General features: G+C 40.6%; 1 protein-coding gene across 1 annotated transcript; it reads left to right on the top strand.

The window, feature by feature from the left end:
• Positions 1-27,324, top strand: LOC126557490 (dopamine receptor 2). The gene is made up of 3 exons (XM_050213286.1): positions 1-1,353; positions 8,511-8,595; positions 27,218-27,324. Exons 1-3 carry the CDS (start codon positions 62-64, stop codon positions 27,305-27,307), a joined length of 1,467 nt encoding a protein of 488 aa, XP_050069243.1. The 5' UTR covers positions 1-61; the 3' UTR covers positions 27,308-27,324.
• The last annotated feature ends 267 nt before the right edge of the window (positions 27,325-27,591 follow it).

The following is a 27,591-nucleotide window of genomic DNA, read 5'->3' as shown; positions in this document are numbered from 1 at the left end:
ATGGGCAAAGACCACATTAGAGCAGTATCACCTACCGGATTGTTCAGAGCAGCGTTGAATAATGAATAATGCAAGCGAGGTGTTTTGGGAGTTTTCGCAATTGATAGCACTAACGAATCTAACCTATTACAATGAATCTGATGGAGCTGGTTCGGTGACGCTCGATGTAAACTGTTGCTCAACTGTACCAGATTTTACAAACTACTTGGAGTCGCTACCGAACGACAAAGCCGGTCTGCTGGCATTCTTGTTTCTATTTTCATTTGCTACCGTGTTCGGTAACTCACTTGTAATACTAGCAGTAATACGTGAACGGTATCTCCATACAGCGACCAACTACTTCGTAACCAGTCTAGCAGTGGCCGACTGTCTGGTTGGTTTAGTAGTGATGCCCTTTTCTGCGCTGTACGAGGTACTAGAGAACACATGGTTCTTCGGAACAGACTGGTGTGACATTTGGCGGTCACTGGACGTGCTGTTCAGTACTGCCTCCATTCTAAACTTATGTGTCATTTCGCTCGATCGATACTGGGCAATCACAGATCCGTTTTCCTACCCGATGAAAATGACGCGCCGAAAAGCGGTAGCTCTAATAGCTGCTGTATGGATTTGCTCAAGTGCGATCAGCTTCCCAGCGATACTATGGTGGCGAGCAGTTCGCGAAGCGGATATGCCACCGTACAAGTGCACGTTCACGGAACACCTTGGTTATCTTGTGTTTTCCTCCACTATATCATTTTACCTGCCGTTGCTAGTGATGGTATTCACGTACTGTCGGATATACCGAGCAGCCGCCATTCAGACGCGCTCACTTAAGCTCGGCACTAAACAGGTGCTGATGGCTTCTGGCGAACTGCAGCTCACCTTACGAATACACCGTGGCGGTACCACGCGTGAACGCATCCCACGACTGACTGAGCAACAGCAGCAAGATCAATTGCAACCGCCTGCCCATCAGCCTCTATCCAGTCAACAGCAAACACCACTCAACAACCAGCATCAACAGCATACCGCTAATTCCACTCCGGAGGATCCTGACGATGAACCACTGTCAGCGTTACAGAATAACGGACTCACTGGGCGGCATCGGACGCATATGGGGAAAAATTTCTCGCTATCACGCAAACTGGCTAAATTTGCCAAAGAAAAGAAGGCAGCCAAAACGTTGGGCATTGTGATGGGAGTGTTTATTGTCTGCTGGTTGCCGTTTTTTGTAGTCAATTTACTATCCGGATTCTGCATGCATTGTATCGCGCACGAAGAAATCGTGTCGGCCGTAGTGACCTGGTTGGGGTGGATAAATTCTAGCATGAATCCTGTTATTTACGCCTGCTGGAGTCGTGATTTTCGAAGGTAAGTTTTGTTGCAATTTTTCAAATCATCCACGATCGTTCATCAAACAATCAAACAAAAGAAGTGCGAATCATAGCATCGTTTAGAACTGTGAAATATTAGATATGGAATTCAAATCACGGAATTTTCCAAATCTCCATCACGACGGGCTTGCGTTGTAGCAAATCATTAATTTAGATACATTGCCCAGAAATCGCAAACAATTTTTAGATACATCTTCTTTTTTTTGGTTTAACACCGGACGGCTCGGTCCGGAAGGGATTTGAACACCGGTCCTGGTGTGTGAAGACCGGAACAGCAGTCGCCTCTCGAAAGGGTTCCTCTATTACATACAATGAGGAATAACATTTAAATCTCCTCCCGTTACGTTTTGCAAATTACAGTTATTTTATGGTGCAGCATTAACGACACATCAAACGTTTACTTACCCAAATTAAACACACTCTGAAAAATTGTAGCGACTGAACAAGATGATCATTAACAAAACTGAACAAATGAACTACGTACGAAATGTTGATACATCTCACCATCCTTGTTTGCATTCAGACTGTCCTGCTAATTGGAAAAGATTTTTTTATGGCAATGACCATCATGGAGGGTCCTGGGCAGCTCAGCCTGAAGCGGATTAACTAACAAATGGAATTTTTGATGGTGTTAAGGTCCAATCGAGATTTTGATTTAGAGCAGACGTGTTCGAATGAAACGAAAGCAACTTTGCAGAGTGGCAGATCAAGGTTTTTGGAGGTCCATGGCGGAATGGATATTGGTGCACAACACCATGTAGTTGCGGGGGTTATCAAAATCGCTGACAGGGGGGGGGGGGGAGCAGGGAGGGTATTATTACCTTTCACAGGAGGTTCGCTAATTCGCGAGGCCCCCTGATCGGTGAAGCTCCTCTCTCCGACGAGGCCCTCCTGCGACGGCGAGGCATCCTTCGTCAGCGAGGCCCCCTGAACGGCGAGGCATCCCTGGTCGTCGAGACCTCTGGTGGCCGCCATCTCTGCCCATTGACTAATCTTCCTCTGGGGAGACTATGACGTCATAAATGTTATAAAACTCTAACGAATTGCCTATTTGCGCTCTAACCTAATTACACATAAATCCAGAAGAACATAAATGAAACAAAATTTATAAAATCAAAGTTGTCTATGTTGTTAGAGTAAAATTGTCAGTTTGGTTACTATTTCTTCTTCATAATGTCTATCATATAGAGTAAAGTACCAATCATTTTGTGTCTCCTTCTTCTGCTTCTTTGACTCTACAATTCAGGAGGATCATACATAGAATCAAGAGAATTCGACCATCCGTTAATGGCGTTTTTTTACTTTGTTCAGGATTCAGTGCATCCTCCGTGCATTTCATTATCGCTTCTCATGTTCGAAGAAACACGCGTTTTCCACTGATTTGTTAATTGCTAATTACTTATTAGAAATTGTTATGTTACTAATTTATATCAACGGACTTTGAGGCCATATTAAAACATCTAAAGCTATCTTTTTTTTTGTAATAAAAAAAACAAAAGGCTGACTCAGACAAAGACGCTAACGAGTACAAGGACTCACGGAACGAATAAAATTGTGAAGCGCTGCACGTGCAAATTAAATTCACAACACATTGACAAGAAAGGGTCTGAAAAACCGAATAGAGTGCGGCGTTCCTCAACATCTAGTAGTTTCCTAGCTCGGAGAGTTCTCGCCGGGACGTAAAGATTAATTGCAGAGAGTAGAGCTGGCGAGACGATCCGATTGTCCAAAAAGACCGCTACAAAGAATCTCGTCGTGTTACAGGCAAGCTGCCGCATCGTATCTAGCCCCAGTAGCGCACAGCGACAGTTCTTATCTACGGGAGTACACCAGGAACGTAGAGTGTTTGTGCATTATAGCTGGATGGACTCGAAGTGCGCCAGAAACCGAACAGATGAATGCCACCGCACTACGGATGCGTACTCTACGACTGATCTGGAGGAACGAGCAGTAGAGCGTTTTAGACGAATTCGGATAAGCTGGATCTAACCCCAGACGCTTTAACAGGCCAATAAGCTGGTTGCTCCTTATGACTATGTGCTCCAATTGCTCATAGAAGTTCAATTTACCGTCAAGGAGCACTCCAAGGTCCCTGACACAACGTTTACGTTTGATGACAGCACCGTTCAGGTTGTAGGGATAAGGCAGGACAGTAATACACTTTTCAATGCACTCCAGGACAGGCATAACTCTAGGCCAATTGCGGCACACCAGGACTGGAATTTTTCTAAAACGGCCTACAGCAGTAATTGGTCAGCTCGATTGCGTAGTAGAAGCTAGATTGACCTATAAAATGTGACTGTCAGTCGGAGGTACATGTATGATGTCGTTTACGTAAACCACGATGAGTTGCGGACCGAGGTGGCTCCCATGTGGCACTCCTGATGTTGCATCAATGTTGCGAAATGTGGGGTCCGAGTTTCACGCAATACTTTCGATTGCTCAGATAAGAACGCGGAGTGCGGGACACAGTCAAATGCAGCTCCGTGCTGAGCTGTTGTAATTAGAAATCGACGTGAGAAGTGGCTCGTAGACGATGAGTTCGAAAACTTTGACGCAGGCGCTGAGCGGTGTAATGCTCCGATAATTGGAGGCATCTAGTTTGCGCCCTCTTTTAAAAACAAGAACTAACCAGGAAGCCTTCCATAGAGGAGGATGGACCCCGAATTTCATCGATTCTTTGGTGTTTTTCTCTTACGCGAGTGATACAAAATGGCAGAGTTTCAAACTAATTTGTTATTGAGGCCACAGAGCCTCATTGTGAAACAAACTAAAATTAAAAGGCTCAAAAATCATACAAGGCTGAGAAGCATTCCAGTAACTATCTGGGGATCAACATCGTACTTTATATGACTACAGACATTTCTATAAATAAAAATAGACTGGAATGCTCGAAGAACAATGTACGCAAGCAAATAATTGTTTGTGCTGTCATAACAATGTTTTTGTATGTTACAGCCCAATACCTGAAGAGATACAAAATAGCCATCAAACCACAATTACCAACCCATATGCAATCAACTTCCATACATCAACAGCCCTACTCATACTCAATAATCGTACTCATTGTCATACTTAATATTAAATAAACAATATAATAACAATAGGACACGAAAGACTGTTTGAATGTTTTGTGTAGCGCAATAGATAAGAATGTTATGGAATGATATGATATGTAGAAGTAATTCAAAATGGTTGTAAAAGTTGTTTATAATATTTATTTGACTGGAAATAACGTCATAATAATGTAACCAAGTAATGAACTATAGAAAACATAAAAAAAACCAGGAACAAGTTATTAAAATACAGTCGAAGTTTCAATCGGAACAGCTATCCTATGACCGACAAAAAAAAAACACACACACACACACATCGAAACACACTGAACAGGAATGAGCAACGCCCTCGAATATATTATACGTGCATACATTATAACCTTTGAATACATTATACGCAGTGCATACTATTACATTGGTATACCACTCAGCTACACGACAACCTACATGACATCCAAAAGACTATTTAAGACCAGTTCATACTCGCCCTTTAACAGAAACAGTTGGTCGAAAGCCGGAAAAGCCGAAAAACAAATTATATGCAGATAGTTTCTTTTTCTGATTTGGTTCTACAGGCTTTTTCGGTCGGGGCCGGTCTTGTTCAAACCTTAGCCGAATAGTCAATACCTGTGTACAGAAGACACAGCTCGGTTCAGAATTTTCCCCGTACCTAACTTGCTATTGAGCCGTGCCTTACAAGGCGCACAAACTTTTGCAGCCTAGCAAGTAGGGAAAGGAAACGTTTAATACTATCATATTTTTGGTTTGTTTTGCCGAACAGAACGGTTAGCAAATTTACATAACTTCTAATTTCAAATGCAAACTCAGAATGGTCATTTTGTTTCATTGTGCGGACAATGTGCAGGCATGTGATTTATCGCAACCCACCTAAGAATAAAAACGAACCGTTTTGCTATGAAATTTCAACAAGGAAGTGTGTTGCCTCTTGTTTTGACGTAAAGACCTATTGTTAGCATATTCTGACGATAGACTGGTTTACTAGGCTTCTTTGTAATATCGTAACCCACCCTTGCCTCGAACAAATAGTCCAGACAGGAGTCAATACCAGTTCTGTCGTGTGATACGTGGTCCGTCGTAATCGGCTTACCGGTGCGATATCTGAAGTAGTTTAGCCAAACATGTAACCAAAGATAATGGTCTAGCAACATACCAATTGGTTTCTTACACATAGCAACAAAAAGTTCCACGCAAAACAAACATAATTAAAAACGGTGTATCGAAAACTTTTCGCTTTGGTCTAATTACACTTAAATAAAATGTCTATAAATGTTTTACTCACACAGATTTGTTAAAGACACTATCACCACTTTTTGATTTGTACTGTTTTTTGGCCCGATTAAACATGAAATCTTATTTTGAATTGAATTGCTGTCAAACGAGCAATGCCCATGTTGCTTTTAGATACACCGGATCAGGAAAAATAGCGTGTCAGCGATTCTGCACGCATCAGAAAACATAGTAGACTTTTCGCTGGCATTTGTCTTGGATGCCCGGTGCCTGGTTGGTATAAATTTGGTTTAGCTAATCATTAATAACCTAGCGCTGGCTTGTATAAAATCACAGCACAGAAAACTGCCAAGCTTCCGGTGTAAAAAAATGGCGGTTTTCAGCCTACAAACAAACAGAATCCAACGTAACGTGCTGGCCCGGTTGTTTAGGCTAACATCAAATCCCATCCGGAACATTCCAACGTAGGCAAATCTGACTATTCTGCAACTGGTAAATTTAGTCTAGAAAGCCAAAAGCGATAGACTTTTGACGTCATGGCGACTTCAACAAAAAAAAGAAGATTTAAAAAAAAGTTGTTTGCACGATTGTCACAACATTCCAAAAAAGTTTTGTTCAAACCCGGTTGCTTTCTTTTTACTTCCGCAATTTTGAAGAATACAATACTAAAACATTCGTCTTCAATATGTTGGTAGACATATCTCTGATCAGGATGACCCGGTGACCAAGTCTAACAGCGTCTATCGAATCATATCCAAAGCGCGTCCCCTGTTACACAGTATTAACTAGCAGTGAAATAAGTGTAGTGATTAAGATTTTTATGATTTATGTAGTTGGAATTCGGAGATCGTTGGGTAAAATGTGCTATGCTTACATCCATACTATTTAACTACCTCCTCCCTAGCAACGTTTTTTAACAAAACGCATTAAAAAATATACCGCCTCCCTCTAATATTGCATAACACTAAGGCAACCCAGACCCATCCCGCTAAGGCAACCTCGGATCCAAAATTTAACTTCAATATTATAATACTTAATATAATAATAACTATTTCAATATTGACAGTATGGTGCAGCGCCGTCATACTAAACTAAAAAAATAAATAATAACTTTTTGAAAAAAGTGTCAAGTTAATTTCAATTTTCATCGTTTCATTGCGAAAATAGTTGCGGCAGGAATGTGTATCGAATCCCGTCCCTTAACTCCATTTGTGAAACTTAATATTCAGAATTTCGATATTGATCGAATCAAGGCAAGAAAGAAATAAACTGCCTGCTGAAGCATAATAAGATTATTGCTTAATAAGTTTAAATAACATAAATAGTAGAACATTTTACATTTAACGAACGATCTTTGTTCTCGCAAAATATTTAGTTCTTTAAAATGTTCGCAGTTTTTTATTTCATCGTTTTGGAGCAGGGATCTGCTTGTATTTTATTAAATCTTTAGTTTTTATAGGTATGCGCGATTTTCACTTAAATAGCTTCATATCAGAAATGGACAGCGGGTTCATGACAGTGTTGTCCGCCATAACATCTCCATCATTTAGACCGGTAGTTTGTCCCCCGGATCAAAATTTCATAATGACTGGTGTTAACAAACGGTTCAAGTGGCTATCGTCACTGGGAGACTTAATGACGGTACTATACGGCTCAAAGCCCTAAGCTGAATTTGGCCACCGGACAAAATGCGTAAAAGCATCAGGAGGGATTGTTTCGATCACAAGATAGGAGAGAGGACAGAAGATTGTTTAACGTGAAGGTCCATAAGACTGACACACACATACAAATATATGAAAAGAAAATTGTTCATGCATTTAATTAATTATGAAAAATATATGTTGTGGCTGGTTAAAAGTAGCTGTTCTTCAGGAGGATCGAAAGAAAGACGGTTGGAGGACGTAACCCTTGTGGCAAGATGCAAAACCTGGTATATTAGGCGATAAAATAAACAAATCCCTCACCTGTTTTTGCTGCATATTACAATTAAACAGTACATTGCCCTGAAGCTAGCTTTTTGCCTTTGCGTAACACAAAGTGGACCCCTCTTCCGAGCTTTACGTTGTTTATGGACGCCCCCATATGGTTTCTGACATTTAATACACCAGAAGCCTGAGCTACCCATTGGTAATCTTGTTTGCATTTATTTATCCGTAGCTTAATAGTCACGGTGAGGCGTTGACAGGTCTACACACTGCAGGACTGTGTATCGAAACTTGTCTGGATCGTCCCTCTGTACTTAAGGTTTACTATCCAACTATGAATCAAATTATGTCTAGGGATGTCTAATACTTTGCCTCGTCGATTTAGCTACGATACCCGTGTTGCCTAGTGCAAATAAATAATAGATAATTTCCATTGGCATAATTCGTAATTTGCATAGCTCACTGAGTCGAACGCTGGCTGCTTTGATGTCTGCCTATAATTTTGCTTATCTGTTTGTTTTGTACAAGCGGCAATATTTGATTTTTTTTTTTTGCAAAATTTTATACTTTGGTCTTCTTTTAAGGTTAAAAAGCTGAGCTGACCTTAAAAAAAAGCTTTTAAGGTTAAATTTGAGCTGGGAGTGCAAAAAAAAATTCTAATAGTATTTTTTAAAAACCTGTATCTAAAGCTTAGTAAAATGCGAACGCGGGAAAATCTACCAGGTACCAGTATCCACGCGATAGATGCACAAAGAACACTGAGCTAACGATGAGCTAGCATTCGTCGATTCAAACATGTTGCCGTCAAACGTGACTACCATAACCATGTTATAACAACTGCGAGCTGAGATAGATAAAAAAAATATGGATTTTTTTCTTCTTTTCTATCGGGCTTTTCTTTTCAGAGCTTTCGTACGGATCCTGTGCGTGTGCTGTCCGAGGAAGATAAGACGCAAATACCAACCGACGATGCGCTCTAAGGCATCACAGGTAAATAATAACTAACATTTCTCAATGCTCCAATACATCGTACATAAAGTATCTACTTGTGTGTATGTTAACGTACATATATCGACACGTATACATATGTTGTTTAGGAAGTTTTTGTCAGCTTGAATGTGCTCTGTCAAACCCTTTTTTACGATTTCTTTTCAATCATTCAATCATCCTAGATAGCTTCCATCCGTTTTTTCCTGTCCCTCATTCTGCCAATGGGTTTTCCGACTGTACCAAAAAAGGACTATGTTGTTGTCATTTTGATGTTTTTTAGAATTTAACAAAAACTTGCATTAATTTAAAATAAAATCTTTAGCTTCGTTGTAGCAATCCTGTTACATCTTTAGTACTTTGAATTAAGCTACACCCTTGTTCAAGCATTCAAAACTACTTTACAGAAAAGTGATTGAAATCAGTTTCATTAGCAACATCTATTTTTGTCAAACAAGTACCCGGGGCTCTTCATTATCAAAATCAAAAGTTATGAGTGGATGGTTACAATTGAGATACTGTGAAGATTTGTTGCCGACAGTTACTTTTTCACAAATGAAAGATGGGGAAGGGGGGGGGGGGGTGCCCAAAACGACACAAAACGAACATCAGGGGCCCCAGGTATGATTCCTTACAACGAGCTACTACTTCAAGGTTCCCAACACAGGGCCCCTGTTACAAGGTCCCTTAAACGAGACAGCTGTCGGGGCCCTTGGCGGCCGCCTTCTCCGCCCACCGTTAGATACTGGATCCCTAATACCTAACCACCTGGAAATATTTCTTTGCGGTGTTCATTTACAGGTACAATATTGTTATTATCAGGAACAGATGATAGCTTCTAATGTCCCATCTGGATGTTGCAACACATCTATTAAGAGAATTATTTGGAATCTGTTACCCAAAGTAGAGTCCCTATGTGTGAAGTGCAACGTATGCTTGTAAGTTCCATTTTGAATTCAGTGACAAATTTTGGGAATTTTACAGCCAGCAGATATTATTAAGCCCTAACTCATTCGAGGTTAAAGTATTGCAAAAAAAAAGCTCTTTTAACTTGACGCAAAGCAGAAAAAAGATACATCTCAACCTCCTCTATCCGAGCTATGTTTAAGGGTACGTTTCTTCCACAGGCCATCATTCTAGAAGGCCTCCGGGTACCAAATTAACCGGCCTTACGTACCAAGGGTGGCCACCTGTTCTAAGTGCAGCCGGACTGGACATGCTGCATCGTTTTGTTCCCACAAAACCATGCAGCAGTAAATGCAGATGGGAGCATGCCACCGAGAAGTGCAAAGCCCCATCACAAAAAGCTCGCATTGTCGGGAGTAGTGACATCAGGCAGCCTTGTGCCTTGTGCACCGACTGCAAGCTGCAAACAGAGCTGGCAAAAACGGTAGCCGTTAGGAACCCCGGTTCTTGCAGAGATGTCCTAAAAGGAGCAAACGCATCGAATCCTTTTGCTGCCTAGTGGCGATTCAAATACGGCTGCCATGGAGCAGGCGTCATTAAGACCAGTGAAGTTTTTCGTGAATGCCTTATAAAAAAACACGAAGAAAAGTCTTAAAAAAATATATAAACCTTTGGCGCTACAACATCTTGCTAAAGTTTACCCCTCCGTCGCAACACGAGACGCTGATCCTTCTAATCCCGCTCCCTATACCGCCAACAAAAAGCCTATGAAAAAGATCTCCCTCCGAACCGAAACTCCTTTGGAAAGCCTTCGGGAGAGGGTTTTCCCGATGACCCCTACATCATCTTTGATATCCTAGAGTCCCTCTTTTCGTCCCAGAATCTCCAGCAAAATTCAACATGCGTGAATGATCAACAACCAACAGGGAGTTTTCAAAACTGTCACTACCAAAACAAGAAGATCGAGAAAATTAATCTGCTGTCTTTTTCCTGTACGGATTAGCAAATAAAAACAGCGTGAAATGAACATGATCCCTCTGATCGTTACTCTTGACTGTTCATATCTGCTTTCCAGTCATTCCCAAACGTGGTCAAAGTCGCTGGAAAGTAAGATATTGTATTTGTATTAACATTATTATACGAAAGAAAAGGTTAACACTGTTAACTTAACAGCTTGTCGAACAACGGATTCCGGACAATCGTTTATTTACAGAGGCTTTGAGTCTCTGAGACCACATTCGCATCTCTACTGTATACAAAAAAAAGGTTGATACAAACATAAAACTATTGCAGATGCGGCTTGTCTATTACATTAAACTTTGCAATTATGACTAGTAAAAAGTTGAAGCGATTTCTGAAAATCTTCCTAAAAAACCTAAAAAGGTCGTTCTGATGCAGTTTATAGGATAGAATTGTCGCGCAATCGATGTTGAGTTGTCTGGTGGCTCGGTATGTCATGTCTTCATGGCAATCGGTGAGGATGTGGCAGACAGTAATGTTAACGCCACAAAAGCTGCAGAGTGGAGGACTACATTTGTGAGGGATGATGGAATGGCTTAAGCTTGTATGTCCTATTCGAAGGCGGGATAGAACTTGTAGTGATGGCTGGATTCCCAGGTGATGTTCCTGTGTCGGGAGGTGGTGTTCCAGTGTTGGGAGTGTCTTCAACTTCCGCGTTGAATGTTGATGCCATGGAAGATGGTACTGCACAGTGATCGAGGGTGGTGTTTTAAGGCATCTATGTTCTATTTTAGGCTTCCAATATTCTAGGATAAGGCAAAGATGCATGATTGATAAGTGCTATCTAAGAGGTTTGAGCTATCTAAAGGTGCTATTGAGGTTGGGGCGGCCCGGTGGTATAGGCGACAGCGGCCCCGGTCTTCAAACGGTAGGACCGGGGTTCAAATCCCATACCGTTTGTTAACGTTTTGTAACGTTTTCTTGTTTCTTGCTGTGCTACTTTGTAGCTCATTTTGGTATGACCATAATGGCCGCAGTTAGAACACATAATTGGTTTTGGGTAATAAGGACGCGTCGACACTTCAACAGCATCGAGACGGATGATTGCAGGAGTGGTGGTGACGTTAACGCGGATTAGGACGATTTTGGTGGGCATAGTTATTTATTTTGCGTGTTTAACGTCGTGCGGAAGTCACATTTTGCTCTTTCAACTCACTTAAGATCGTCTCGTCACAAGTGTCTTTAAGGTGTGGGGAATACATATATTACGCTCTGCACACTGTTCAAGGTTGGATGAGTGGTCACTGTCACACTGGATACCGACAATGAATTTGGTTAGAGATTGTCTTCTTTTTTCGTCCGGAGGGATTTGAACCCCGGTCCAGCCGTTTAAAGACCGGTGCTGCTGTCGCCTACACTCCTTGAGGAGGAGTTTTTTGGCCACTGTCGATAAGTTTGTCGGACTCGGAGAGTTCACTAGTAAACAAAAATAGGAAACAAGATAGGAGAGGAGTGCCGTCGGAGGTTTGGAGCACCGGTTCTTTTTTTTTTGTCAATCCACTCGGGCATATACCTATCATTTTGAGAGGGACCACCAAGAGTGGGATACTGCACTGCACAAAAGCATAGTTTTAGAAGTCTTTTTCCTCATAAAAATGATTTATTTTGTTTTGAATTCAGTCGAGCTTTACTGTCTTTTTGGCACATCACGTCACTGACACTGCGTACACTCTACCCCCGTGTACAAAATCAACGGGTGAAATTGCAACAAGCGAGCGTAGGGTAGCAACACTGTACAGCACACGGAATACACAGCAAAAATATCACTACCACAGTTTGCGGTTTGAAGGCAACAATTGGTTGCACCTAGGCATGACATAATCGTACTGATCTTCGAAAGACAGCCTCGTATCAATAAGCACTCCTAGATCTTTGAGACAATCTTTTATCACAAGTATCAGTGCGTTTAGTTCATGGGTGAAAAATGTAGGGACTCTCGGTTGGCTAAAGGTGATGGTGACACATTTGTCGATGCAAAGAGTTTAAGTGTTACGCTTGCACCAGGAGTCGAACTCACACAGTTTGGGTTGAAGAGTTTGATGGTCCTCTGGCGTACGGATTTGACGGAAATTGTTTGCATCATCCGCGTATAACAAAAAGTTGTCATCAGAAAGCACTAAGGACAGGTCACTGATGTATAGTACTACCACATTTTAACATTCCTGTGGTAAAATATTACCATACTTTGCACAATCAACAATCCATGGAAACCGTTACATATGCTGAAATTTGCTTGCTTTAAGCAAATACAAATATTAGTTGGAACTGTTTTCGCAAATGCATTGCATGCTGGAATCATGCATTACGAAAAATTTAATATATCCACTGAAATAAAGTAAAGATGAAATGAAAATTACATAATTAAAGACAATGGTTTGATGTAAACGGAAATAAAAATTATTTAAACATGGCGCTGGCTTATGATTATGATTTATTGATGCCAAAACATACCAAATCTCTAGTAACGTAACTTATTATGGAATAAACATGAAACGATAATATCAAAGAAAAAATGTGAAATATGTGCTAAAAATAGCTAAACATGCTGCAACTTCAAGAGTAGTTGGGATGAAAGGCCATCACAATATTCATATGTGCATATCTTAAAATGAAAAACAACAATCTGATCCGTTCTGATAAACGTAGTAAACTGTGATTTGACAGGGATTCACAGTGATCTGTCTAAAAATATTTCTCATATTCTAAAACGGGTGTAATGTCCAGGAACGCATTTGGAGTTTACTCCCCATCGTGCTGTATTCGACAATCATCCGCGAATTGAAGTATAATTAATTTCACACTCATAAAGCACCTTTTTCGTCGATTGCTTGCTGTTAAGGAGAAATGGAATTGGAGTGATTTTCATGGAATAGCGGAGAACGAATAAATAAATGAAAAGCAATTTAAAGGCATCCGCTTTCATCAGTCGTGGTCGAGATACGTTTGTACCAATGATATGCAAAATAAACCTAACGGAAACGGAATCTAGCTTTGGCTTTTTTAACCCATTCCATTAGGGTTAAAGACCGTAACTGCTATGAATTACTAATTGAAAAATATGTTGAATTAGTAGTCGTACGAAAAAAAAAACACAGGTAATTCTTGTTTCATGTTTCGAACATGCTGCAGTTGGTGCATTTGTTCGAATCGTGGATTTCGATAGAAATGTAAACATAGCAGATTGGTGGTAAATCATCATATTAGTAAACACACGCTGTTGGCATAAATACTACATTAAAACCAACAAGGTGTTAAACCATGAAGTGGTAGTTCCAGTGAAACTGTTTAAAAAAAACAGTACTTAAAACTAGTACTGTTGAAGCCTGTTGTCAGTTCTTGCTAAATGAAGATTCTCAAAATTGAAGAGCTTGATGGATTCGTTAGAATTACCGCCACTAAGGGTAATCTCAAAGTAAATGTAGCTAGAAGAAATACAAAAATGTTATAGAAGCTATATTATTATTATACATAATAGAAGCTATATTAACTCAACGACTTTCTAAGTCACACTGGCCATCGAATGACTTACTAAGCATGCTGATATTATGGTGTTGGATAATCTGTCCTGCAGTTGGATTATCAGGTTTTGAACACAGATCCTGTCGCTGTGTGAAGACCGGCGTCATTCCAGCTTCTACCATCGAGCCGCCTAAAGATTCAATTATAATATAAGTTGGAGCATTCAAATCTAAGCCAGTATAAAAAGATTTCAAGCTGTGTGCCCTGGCATTCATTGCTGTAATGGCTTACTGGGTATCATCACATGCGTTATAGCATAATGTTATAGTGTAAACAAGTTGAACGAAAGGCCAAGCGAACGAAAAATTATAGAAACAAAGCAAAGAACTCTTCGACAAGCACCCAAACGAATAAGACTGCTATTGACCATGGTCCTTCGAACCGTATCTAAACCAGAGACCTATGGATCTACAATCCACCGGATCCGGTTCGAAGGACTATGTAACGTATGCGTGATAATGTTTACACCATTGAGCAACGTCAAAATTTAAAAAGTCGTGAACATTTTCGTGTTTGAGATTTTTTATTTATTCAAAGGAAGGATGTTTTTTAGGGTCCCAGACTATGTTACTCATCGTTAGAGTTTCCATTTACTGCAACTACGACCGCGACACGCTTCCGGAATGTACGGCAGTTTTAAATAACGTAGTCTCCATCCATGTCATACCAGGTATAGATCAATATTTGTCTGAGGCTTGCTTTATTGTGGCGTTTAGAACAGTCCTTGGCATTCATAATACGCCATATTGAGCAATCCAGCGTATTAAGATCGGGTCTGGATGGCGGCCAAATATCCTTCTTTCAGAATGCAAGATGTTCTTGCAACCACTTCTGACTGCGGTTCGAGGTGCGACACGGAGCCCCATCTTGTTAAAACACAACGTTTGGCTTCTGACCGTACTGTTCTTCGATCCACGCAAGAACGTGCTTACATAAAATTCCAATGCAGACCTTCGTGTTGATCTTGACGCTCTCTGAAATGAACACCGGGCCTACTTTTTTGCCATCCGAAGCCACCAATTTAAACACCGCAAAGCTTGCAGGATGCTTGATCACATAGACATTCTTGTGCTTTTCGGTCACGTCTTTTACAGGAAAAGAATTTATACAGCGGTTGTTTCTGGAATTTGATACCGGATCGACGGTAAACATGCTCTCTTCGTTAAACAGGACCACCGGTTTTTTTCGCTTCAGGAAATTTAAGTATTGCTTGCGTCGTTCGACTCGCAGCTCCCGGATGCGGTTGTTAATCATGTGAGTTGTCTTCTGTGCCCTTGACTTCACCCCTCAATCTTCCTTTACGATCTTCCGTACCGCAGAGTCACTGATCCCTTGTTCTTTCGCCATTTTCCTTATTGAACGTACTGGATTTGACCGAATTTTCCTTTTGATAGCAGCGATAACCCTCGGAACCCGAGTTGACCTCGGACGACCTGTCGCCACCTTCGACGATAGTTGTCCTTTCTTTTCTTCGGTCTAAAACCCTTTTAACGGTCCACTCGGAATCTTTCCCGGCGATTGAAATGTATTTTGCGGCGCTGGACAAATCACGAATACGCTACCACTTCGTCCTGGTACTACTGTGAAAGTAAGCAGATTTATTTTGTTGACATTTCAACACCACTGTACAACAGTGTCCAAAAAGTAAAGTGACACTGGATGTCAAATTTCACGCGCAAAAAGAAGCCCTTTGTTTTTTTTTTTTTTTTTCGTTTGTCAATATGTATGTTTTTGAACAGTTCTGCGACGTTTTAAGTCACAACATCAACCCGGCTAGGAGTGACAATCTGTTTTCGGAGCTGGGCCAAGTATTTTTGTCCATGTCCAAGTTTGTGAAGCAGCGCGAATGTATCCAATCATGTTTGTGCAATAAAATAAACGCCTTTTTACAAAATTAAATAAACGCGATGTTACAAAAAGCCTTTGGGAATGAATCTATGTCGAAGAAAAATGTGTTCCCCGAGCGAGCCGAGACCCAAGAAGTCACGCTAAATCCGGTCGAAAATCAAGGTGATGCTGACGGTATTCTTTGATTACCGTAAGGTGATTCACAAGAAATTTCTTCCGAAGGGCCAAACTGTGAACAAAGTGTACTATTTAAGCGTAATGCGGCGGTAGCGAACCTCCATCCGGCGAAAGCAGCTGGATTTGTGGAAAAACAACAGCTGGTTTATGCACTACGATAATGCGCCCTCCCATACGGCTTTCATTTTGAGGGATATTGTTCCGCAACCGGCCGTATTTGCCAGATTTGGCCGACTTCTGGCGGTTCAACAAGCTAAACCGGCCGTAGTATTTTAATTCTTTCAAAAGCAAATTCTAATTACTCATACGTTAAGCAACCAATCTATAAAATTGAATGTGTTTACCTGTTTCGATTTAACTGCGTATGACTGCTAGATTGTTTAAAGGAATCCGTCTAAAATTGTTTAATTTAATTTAATTTAATAATTTAATTTAAATCCCATAATCCGATCCCATCACTACTTGTAACATCACAATGATCTAGCTAGCATTACTTATCTACGTCAGTACGTGGCAATTGACAGATACATCAGACTCTCGTACTCTGGAAGGTAGTACTGGGTGGGTTTAATCATTCTAAGCTAAGCCTTCTCTGACTGACGAGCCATCCCTAACCGGAATCAGCCCCTGCTTCGAAACACCCAGCAAACCCATTGAACACCCAGTAAATCTGTTTACTTGTAAAACAAGAGGGCAAGTGAAATTGTACAAGAACCAATATAACTCATAGAATACATTAACTTTGCAATTTTAATTCTGATTATAAAATTCTTTTCAATATAATGTTTTCAAATATTATAACTCCTTTTCAATTTGAAAACATTACATGACATTTATTATGTTTTTCTAACATATTACTTGGTGCTTGACCTTGATATTTTTTTTCAACTGCTCATCACAAAATACTCAAATGTTTTTTTGAACTATAACGTCGATTTTGTTCTTTAAAAAATATGGTGAATTATTTAAACATATTTCTTAACCTCTAAGTCATAATGGTTAAAAGAGTTAGATCCTAAAAAAAAATTTACAATAAATTTCTATTCAACAATCTTACCTCGAGGAACAGCAACACTGCTTAGGGAGAGTGTACAGCTGCTCGTCTAACAAATTGTGGTTTACCATTGTTACCAGATTTAATTCCACTTCATTGACAGTTGCAAAATGAAAATTAACCACAAACACTCTTCCACAGTGGTAGCATAGACTTTGGTTCTTCATTGCAAATTGCTGCAAACTGTGACTTTCTTCTGTAAACCTCATTGCAATAAAAAAATATGTATACATATGCTTTTCACACATGCTTAACCGCAACACTACTCACTCATCAGGTTAGCCATAACAGCGATGTTGCTGCAGAACTGATACATCACGAGTAATAAGATAAGTGAGTCGTATAAGTCGATCCTTTCCTTGTCATCAATCTCCTTTCTTAAGTTTCCAGCAAGGTTATATTGTGCTTTCAATTTTCCATATGTTGTTTACTTAAGTTAATTCTAAAATAAATTTCTCAAGCCAAAACTAATGGGTCACTCTAGATGTATGTGTGTGTATATTTTCTCACGCGAAACTCATCTTTTACACATTGAACTTTCGTAAATGTTTTTGATGCGATGATGAATGGTAGTGTGAACGAGTGAGAAACAATTTGATCGAAAGGGTAGAAGGAAAATATCTGCGACGCAGCGTTGCGGAGTGTGATTGAAGTTTCGAAATGGAAAAAGTTTTCATCCCTGCCTGCCCTGCCCTACGGCCGAAACAAAAGTGACTGACGACTCGCTGGCTCATGAAACCTCGTGTGGGTTGTTGGATTCCCTTATTTTGAAAAAGCAAACCGTAACCACGATCAAGCACGGTAAATGGCAATGATGAATGACACGGGAGGGCTGAAGTTCGCCTGAAGTTTTGTCGGTTAGTTCTGACTCGATTAGACTATGACGGTAGGGATATACGTGAGGAAGTGTTTAGTTTTGATTAAACGTCTAACCAGTGTCTACATTCTCAATTAAAAATTTTGCCGAAAGGGTCTCAGGCTAATGCTTAGTCACAGCAATACAATAAGCGTAATAAACCGTACATTTTGACAGTAAGGTAGAGCATATGGCTTGCATAAACTTAGACTTGCTAATTTTAGGTTCAGTGTATCGTGTAAATCGCTCGAAACCCTGGTGTTGTTAATTGATGTCTATAAGCATAATAATAAAACGAATAAAACTCACTCGTGTGATATGATTAGTTATATCTTTGGTAAAGATTTTTGGGGAACTTTTTAAAGCAGTTTTTTACTATCTTACTATAGTTAAATCATTTGTCTAGCCGAATGGCTAAAAAAAAGATTTTTTATTTTTCGTCAAGTCTAACGCTAAAGTTAGACTTCCTTAATTCTAAGTTTAATCGTAACTGAAACTGTAATTGCCAAACTGTAACTATCTCATTGTAACTACGTCTGCGACTGCCCTGATCTGTCCCTACTTATAGTTTCTGGTGGGCCGGTTGGTCACGATGTAGTTCCACGTGCGCCGGTGTCCAGTTGCTGCATCGTCAGGTGCGTGATGCAGTTCCCACGGTGGCGTGTTTGCGCGTGGCCGGTGTCATCTTCTGTCTGCTTGTTGGCGTGGCTGCTCGTGGCCGGTGTCATCTTCTGTCTGCTTGCTGGCGTGACTGCTCGTGGCCGGTGTCTTCGTTCGGATTCTTGCTAGCGTGGTTATGTTGCGTTCTAACTCTATTTTTACGTCTCCTACATAACACACACAAATGTTGCCCGAGGAATCAATACCATCAATGTACCTCTACCTTGTCCTACCATGCGTACTTCATCCATAAAGACGCTGTAACAAAACAAAGGTTGGGCCGTTCGGTGTCATTTTCATGACAGGACCAACCTACTGGACTTGACGAGTTTAATTCAATATACAACCCCGTTCCCATACTCCTGGCATATTTGCAAACTCAAAGAACCTTCTTCTCAAACGCAGCTAAGAGGAATTCGTTAGTGAAGAAAAGCATAGGATGGTTTCATCAAATCGATGCTGTTTAAGACATCAAAGCATGTCAGGACCCAGATTGGCTTGAAGAAAACGCTGGAAAGAAGATGGAATCACTTTACTCCTAAGCGTCACATGGGCAAAAAGACAGGAATACTCACTCCCCCCAACTGAGCTCATTGCGTCGAATAGTTTTACGCTGGTGATGTCCAACTCTCAACTTAATTATCTCTACGACGTATAGAACAAGACGGTCTTTGTGATATATTTGTTGAGTTTGACTATAATTAAAATACTATGAGCATTTTAAACAAACAATGCTTTGATTTTTCGCATCTTTTCTGGATAGAGAACTGAGATAGAGGGATGAGCAACAACTGATTCCAGAGTTACACACTATTCCACCACTAGTCATGGCAGTCCATGTCCTATAAAGATTAAGAAATAGGAAAATACTCCATTTCTTAGAGAGCAGCATCACATGTTACTGAAACCACTTCATCGCATTCGCTCTTTTGTTTCGCCATACAGAATACCATAAAAGAGTTAAAAGTGTAGACAATAACACACAATGGAAAGAAAACGGCCTTTGTGGGTTTAAAACATACCTGTACCGAACCTCTCATACGCAGGACAGAGTGTCTTGCGATGGCAAGTCAACAGATAGCTAGACAATAGAGACTATATACAATATGAATGGTAACGACAGCAGCTTAAAAAAAAAGAAGTAAAGTTTTAAAAAAATTCTTACCCATAAAAAATCACCATGCTTCGCCCAATGAATTGCTGCTTGAGTCTACCGCTCTAAGACTTCACTGAAAAATTAAATACATGCAAGAGCAATTAATGAAATCGGTAACATGGAGCATCTTATGGCAAGCTGCCTTTGGTCTTAGTATACGAGAAGTCGCTGAAGTCCGGCACAACCGGACGTTTAATAAAAATATTGATAGAGTTCACAAATAACACAGCGCTTGTTCCTAATGATTTTTATTTCGTTCATTTTAAAGATCCTAACGAACAGTGCCGCTTTGCAGATTTAAATTTAAATATGTAAATCTTTTCCCCATCCTCTAAATATCAGCTCAGCTTTGACAGAACTTTAATAATGACACATCGTTCTATGGTGCTTATAAGACGTTAAAAACTATTACAGCTGGCCGTTTATTGATTTCTGTACGTACGGATGGATCAAAGCGATAAAACAACTTTTAATTTAATGTAGCTTACCCACTATCACGTAATCAAATTATAAACAACATATAAAACTACTATTAACACCATATCGATAGGTACAAAAAGTGCAGCAAATAGCTAAACGAAATAAAAAGTGAAAGTTTCAACCGTTATTGAAATAAATAGTGTTTCGTACCTCTGCACAGACGGGATTTGGGTTGGATCCTCTTTGCACACAACAAAACCACGATTGATGTGTGCTGTTGAAAAAAGATAGTACACTGCTGAGCTTCACAAAGATTTCCATTTTCAAACAGTAGGTTGCTAAATACCAAGACTAACTCCATGTTACAAACAGAAAAGAGTGCAAGAAATGTGGTTGAAGCACAGCGCACATCGGCACATCGGTGCATCCCCACAGACCCTTAGTATAGTATATGCTTCCTATCTAAAAATATACATCCTTCAGAAGCTGGCACCCGTTACGCCACTGCTTTCCCGACCCCCTCGCCATCCCCCCCCCCTTCCCCATCCCCCCCCCCACACTGTTTCATCCAGTTCATCCTGCTTTTTTGCTACTGGATTCCGTTTGTTCCTCAAGGGCATAAAGCATCTGACTCTACCGTAGCGGAAGTAAACGAAACGAGCGAAGATGAGAGATGCATCAAAACTGGGATGCGAACGTCATTGACGTAAACGCTGAAAGGTCTCAGTTTGTTGTGGAATTAATATTCCCCTATGTACATTACCCAAAGCTCGAGAGCATTAGCATTGCCGTGACAGGATGTGAAAAGGACTTCAGAGTGGCGAAGGAAGCAGTATCGTGATCTCTCCCGGTGCATTCGTCTAGCAGGTCCCGCGCGACTAAGCTGCTTTTGCCCGATGAGCGCAAGGGGTTTGAAAGATTTAATGGGTGAGATTATTTTTTCCGCGACCACAAGCTCGCCACTTCATGCTGTCACCTCGTTTCGAATATTCACAAATGTGAATGCATTTACACTTGACCTGCACGTATCCGTTCTTTCTGCACTTCAAATCCAGTTAAAGTTTGCATTCAGCGGTGAACGAATAATGAAACGGATTAGCTTGTTGTGGGGGAGAAAAAGTAAACGGAACGGGAAACATGAGCGCCAGGTATCAAATTGCAGTATTTTCACATAAAACGTAATTAATATGGCAATAGTCTATGATATAGGTTTTATGAAGGATTAGGGTTTATTATTCCAACCTATAAAACCCATACCCATCAACCTAAACCCATAAATGCAAAAGATCACTTATTTTTTAGGATTTTCTTATAAATTTTCATTTAAAATTATATTTCTTTATCATTAATATTTAAGTTAAATCCGGGGTCGGTGGCCGAGGCAGTCAGAACCGAAAAAACAGGTGACCGAATACATCCCATTCATACCATTCCCTCGTAGATACCAATCTCGACTGATCCATCTTAGCGGTATCATTAAGTCTAGTAAATCATTGGATGGCAGCAAAAACTTGGAGGCTAGGCCCAAAAGAAGTTTAAAATAACCATTTACACACTCCTGCTCCTTCTTCTCGGCTTAACGACCTACTAGGTCATGAAGGCCATCGAAATGGCTTACTAGGCCGCCGGTTAACAACGTAGCTGCAAAGTCAATCCTCACTACGGGGGAACGGTTCGGATGGGATTTGAACCCCAATCCTTCCGTATGAAGACCGGCAACGTTGTCACCTGCACCACCGGGCGGCCCCAAAAACCATAAAACTTGAACAGAACGATAGAGTATTAGGTTTTATTGTTTCTGTAATAATGAAAACATGTTTTTTGTTTGCTTTCTACATATGTTTTATTACTATGTTGACATAGTAAACACTCAACGAACACAAAAAAAAAACTCTTTTTTCGATACTAGTAATATAAACATAGGGAAACAACATCAAACAAAAATTTACAGCAATTCTCATCCTCACTATACGATAAAGAACCAGAAGAAAATAAATACATTTAAAGAACAGCACAGAGAAAACAAATAATTTGAAATATTATACAACAAAACCATTTGAGGAACCTTCAAAAAAGATCCAGACGAATCTAACTAAATTGATTAGTTGTAAGATTAGTTAGTAAATTGTGCAATAAATTCTAAAATATATGGGAAAGCATCCAAACTTTGCGATATTCTGTAATCATAACTTAAAGCACCCTCAAAAATTCAATTTCCGATCAAGGCAAAATGGCTCTCTGCCCATATTCCAATCGTGACTTTCCCACAAGTAGCAGTGAGCGCTAAGCAAACGAGAATGATTTTGATATTTAGTGGACCAAATCTTTTTTCCTTCTTCCCCTTTTCGATTCCACAGCTTTAGTTCGTCTTTGGCCTATGATGGTCGATTATTTATGACTTAAATTACCCGTAACCGAACAGTCAGTCCTGCGTAAAGGAACGCTTAGTACAGTCCAAATTTCGACCTATATAAGTCGTGTTGTTGAGTTGTGCATTTTCAGGCAGCAATAGTTGAACGAACACGTCGATTAATCTGTGCAAACGACAAGTCAAATTTATGTGCAAGATATATAGTATAACAATATGGAAACGGTTGATGCTTGCCACAGGTTTATGGGAATTCAAGAATTTACCTAATATGATACGAGATTAGCGATTGAGGAGTATTAATGAACTAGCGAAAACATTTCCCCAAAAACAAAACTCGCAGACGTTACATCACTCTGCGGCACAAATGTTAATCCTTCAAAAACATTCACATGGCAAAACCATGATGGGAAGAAAGGGTGTTTAATTCCCAATGTTTCATCCATTATTCACCTCACGTTACTATTGCTGCACTGGAAACTAAACGATAAAAATCATGACAACATCGCACTTCCAGTCACACCACCAGCTTCTTTCATGTAGTTAATGTGCTGCAAATGCGTTTGATCGCCCAGTGAAACTCGGTAGGAATTTAATATTATGCTAATACATATTGAAGAATGTTGTTCGACGCCGCCACTGCAAAGTCCACATCGTGCGAACGAAAGGACACAGCAAACAGTACCAAGATGTCCTCGAAACACGTCCAAGAATGTTAGCGGTTCGTGATGATGGATAGTGCGTTTCCGATCAGATAAAAAAAAACATCATCATTTGCAAAACGTATTCCACGCCTGTACTCCTTGCAAGTAAACACGAAACAAATAGAAAAAACGATGGGTAAAACGGGAAACATTTAAATAAAACCAATCACAGATGGCGCAAACAGGAAGCAGGTTCGCTGTGGGCTTTCGCTACGAGCTTCCAAGGTGAGCAAAGCGTACGAAAGATTGGGTATTAATTCTGCTCAGCAAAACGGCAAATTCACGTCCTTCCGATTTAGAGCGCAATTCAATCAGCTATGCGTTGCTCAGACAAAGCGTAATTTAATTGTCGATAGTCAAAACCGATTTATGGCTCGTTTCGAATCTAGCAGTCGTTTCGCAAATCTAATAAGCGTTTGCTATTTTATTTCGCTTTACCATTTTACATACTGACCACAGCAGTGAAAACTACATTTCAATCACGTAATCGTAAACGGAGTACATCGCAGCGTACTTTAGGAGGGATAATAAAAAACAAACTTTCGCACTTAAATCTATCCGCGGCAAGCTACGCGTTGAAGCCCGTTACCGACAATCAGCACGGTTCGGTGCGTTTTAGAACAGAATATGAATATGAATTATGTTTGTTTTTTGTATTCAGACATTTTATTGCCTTCACGCGCTAGATCGTGACAGTAGTTAAAGCAATATGTACAATGCCATTTTCACAATGCCATTTTCATCGAGTTCTTCTGATCATTTTGTTTTATTTCCTGCTGCTAACAGTTGATAGTGGAAAAATTATAATTACCAGTGTTAAGAATTGCATTCGTCAATCCTCAATATTCGTCGAAATTTTGTCTAAAAGCATAATTCCTTTCCAGACCATTCCTTCGCAGTGAGGACTGGCTTTAGTAGTATGACCCGGGGCTTCCCAGTGGTGTTGGTGACAGCGGTACCGGTCTTCGAACGGCAGGACCGGGGTTCAAATCTCTTCGGAACTGTCCATATTTGTCGAAATTATCTAGTCGTCGATGCCTAAAAAATAACTATTTAACATATTAATTCACATACAAAATACGTTGTCTAATAAACTTCCTTAGTTATTAAGCGATGCAACTCCTTCTCGATCATGGACTGGTGCAAGGGTCCTCAATACCGCTCAAAATCCAGCGCCTCTACCAATAATTTACTCTGGCAGTTCTGGCAAACATATATCAACGTCAACACTTCACGACGGTAAAATCCTTTATGAGCTAGGATCTCGGGTGTCATGTTCATGACAGAGCCAACTCATCGGAGCATTGCTAGTCTTAACAAAGCAAAATAGTAATGTTTTGTTATGTCCCAGCCCTTGTCTCAGAGTCGTATGTTAGAAGAGTCATCAGAAACTCTGTACTACTTTGTACGTCCTGATATGCGTTTTGAATGAAGATGTAAAAGTTGAAAGGAGATATACGACCGGTAGGCGTTCAGTCCTTTTGCACTATACTATCTATACTATCCCTGTTCCTCCAAGCACTTAATTACTTACTTATCAGGCGCTACAACCACTTTGCGGTCTTGGCCTGCTGCAGCAGAGTCCGGAACCGCTCACGGTCCCGCGCCATCGTCCGCCAATCCGTTATCCCGACGTTCCCACCTCAATATGGGCCTACCATGCCTCCTCTGTCCGTGTGGACGGCCCATAAGGACTTTCTGAGCTGGGTCGTCCGGTCCGGTCCGTTCGTCCGGAGCCCATCGGAGGCTGGCGAGCCTAATTCACTGCACGACGATGAGGTTGTCATACAGTTCGTAAAGCTCGTCGTTGTTGCGGCTCCTCCATTGTCCTTCTACACAAACAGGCTTCGTCTGTTTTGGAAAGGGTCTACGCCTCAGAGGCGTATGTGAGTACTGGGACTATAAAGGTACGATACAGTCCCAGCTTCGGCCATCGCGACAGGTTTTTTGAGGTGTGATGCTTCCTCAGACTGTAGAATGACTGGCTGGCCGCCAGCATCCTAGCGCGCAACTCCGTCTCTATGCTGTTTTCGGTGCTGACTTTTGACCCGAGATAGCTGAGGTTTTGGACGACTTCACCGTACATGACCCCCACGTAGTTCCGGATTTCTTAGTAGGGCCGCTGATGGTGCCATCATCAATTTGGTCTTTGTCTCGTTAATCTGCAACCAGAGGTTTTCTGCCGCCTGCACGATCCTTTGGTAGGACTCTGCTACCCGGGAGAGCCGCAGTCCCATAATGTCTATATCATCAGCGTATGCCAGGATCTGGGTTCTATAAGTCAGTCTCAGTCAATCAGTCACTCTATAAATCAGTCAGTCAGTCAGTCTATAAGTAGTTCTACAAGCGCTACCACATGGTAATGTGACTTGTCATCAGTGGTAATCAGTGGGTTACTGATTATTGTTTCGCATGCAGCTTCAAACTTCTCACTGATGGTCTCCAACAATGTCTGTAATGCGTTTTTCGATTAGTATTGACGTTTTGGTAGGTACTACAAAATGTATAGCATAAAGTGCTTACTCCTAAAATTTTAAAGAGACAATTGCTGTCAATTTTAGAAAGATGTCAGTATAACTGAAGTATACGCTATAAACATACGCTAGAAACACATGCGGAACTGATAAAATTGCTGACAAACGTTTTGAAACCCACGCAAAGAAACCGGTCAGAAAGACGACGCTTCCATAATTAATTTTCAGAAAAAAACATCCAACCCACTCACATAAACATTCAAGCCAGGTTTTACCCATAAAGTACAGGAGCCACGCAGAAAGCTAGATTAGCAAAACAATCCAAGCTGAGGCATGTCAAGTACAAACACACGCAAAAAGCCATACACAATTGCAACAGTAAACAAACAGCGCAAGTGCATATGACATAATATGCATTGCTAAAAACAGGAAATCCAAGCCAAACCAAGAACCTTGACACACTCAGTTGATTTATTTGTATACGGAAAACCAAGAACCCTAAACACACGTCAGCTTGAAAATAGAAAGTAAGATAAAGGAAGCAACAACAATCAATGTAACACCAACCACAAAATTGGGTACAAATAAAGAATCAGACCACCAGCCGAGAGGATTAAGCTCGCGGAGTTATTCTGGGTCAGTTAGTAGACAGATGCCGTAACGACGTAACTGTTCGTCGCTTAAGGCTCTACCTAAACCCGTGTTTAGCTCCAAAATGTTAACATATTTTCCTGATGAAATTTAAAAAAAAATCGTTTATAGCCAATTTTTCCATCAGATTCGTACCTGCGATAAGATCGTCTCATTTCGTATTGTACCCCATAAAGTAGTAATCTTCAACTACTATCATCTTAACCTATGTCTATGTTATCCTATACTGTTTGTACTCTATGGCGTTAATGTCTCCATCTAGTACAGTTCTAACCACAATCACCCATGAAGGTGGGCATGATTGGTAATAAACGTTTTCCGTAAGAAGCTGCATGAAATCAAGGAGCTACTCGCTTCAAAATGGTCCTGTCAAGCAGATAACAGTTCTTTCAATCGGTGTGAAAATGCAAGCAATGCATTTTTTAAACCTTTTATTGTTTTTCATGCTGGGTAGAACTTAAATCCTTACTTCTGTGTACTGTTAGTGTTTTGCTATTACTATTTTGAAATGTGGTCAATGATATTCTTATGTATATGTGTGTGCGACGTTTCCCTATCTATTTGTGTCTTTCTTATTGCATACTTATCTATCTGTTTACCTCTTGGTACCTATGTGCGAGATCGTCCTACTCTTTCAGCTCACCAATGCATCCTGCCTGAACATTCCCGAATGAACAAATCAAAACAAAAAAAGCCTGTCCTCGCCTGATACAACTTCTACTAACTCTACTTACTTCTACCGCCTTCTGTTCATCTGATAATGCGTTTGCAAAGTGTAGCCAACGATATCGATCGTCACTTTTTTCTTTCAGAGATTTGCCTCGAGACGATGCTACTCAACCTGCTCACTGCACGGGATACAGCAAGTGCGGCAAAACTCATGCGAACAGACGTACATTTAGTTTTCACCAAACCGGCTGGCTGGCCGCAGAGGCCTTCGCTCAACACATACAGTTTGCTACAGGACACAGATTTATCTGTATCGCTTAGTGTCACCACCGGTAGGGTCGTACGAGACGATCGGTCGTAACGTAAAACGTCATCTGTAGAACGAACGTTTTTGCTTCTATTGCTAGGAATAGTGTCGTAGCCTAAGAGTATCGCTTCAGACAGCAATAGTGAGCTGAGTGTCTAGATGCAAAACAACCTTGAAGTGACGACCCAACTAGTAGCTGAAATTAACTAT

This window comes from Anopheles maculipalpis, chromosome X, assembly GCF_943734695.1.
Source record: "Anopheles maculipalpis chromosome X, idAnoMacuDA_375_x, whole genome shotgun sequence".
Classification (NCBI taxonomy): domain Eukaryota; kingdom Metazoa; phylum Arthropoda; class Insecta; order Diptera; family Culicidae; genus Anopheles; species Anopheles maculipalpis.
The sequence above is the reverse complement of the archived record's forward strand: the minus strand, read 5'-3'. Positions and strand labels throughout refer to the sequence as shown.

Excerpts from the sequence above, each read along its gene's own strand:
- LOC126557490 (XM_050213286.1), top strand. The coding sequence starts at position 62 with ATGAATAATGCAAGCGAGGTGTTTTGGGAGTTTTCGCAATTGATAGCA. Across the intron at positions 1,354-8,510 it reads TGGAGTCGTGATTTTCGAAG|AGCTTTCGTACGGATCCTGT; the intron begins GTAAGTTTTGTT and ends TTTTCTTTTCAG. Across the intron at positions 8,596-27,217 it reads TGCGCTCTAAGGCATCACAG|AGATTTGCCTCGAGACGATG; the intron begins GTAAATAATAAC and ends TTTTTCTTTCAG.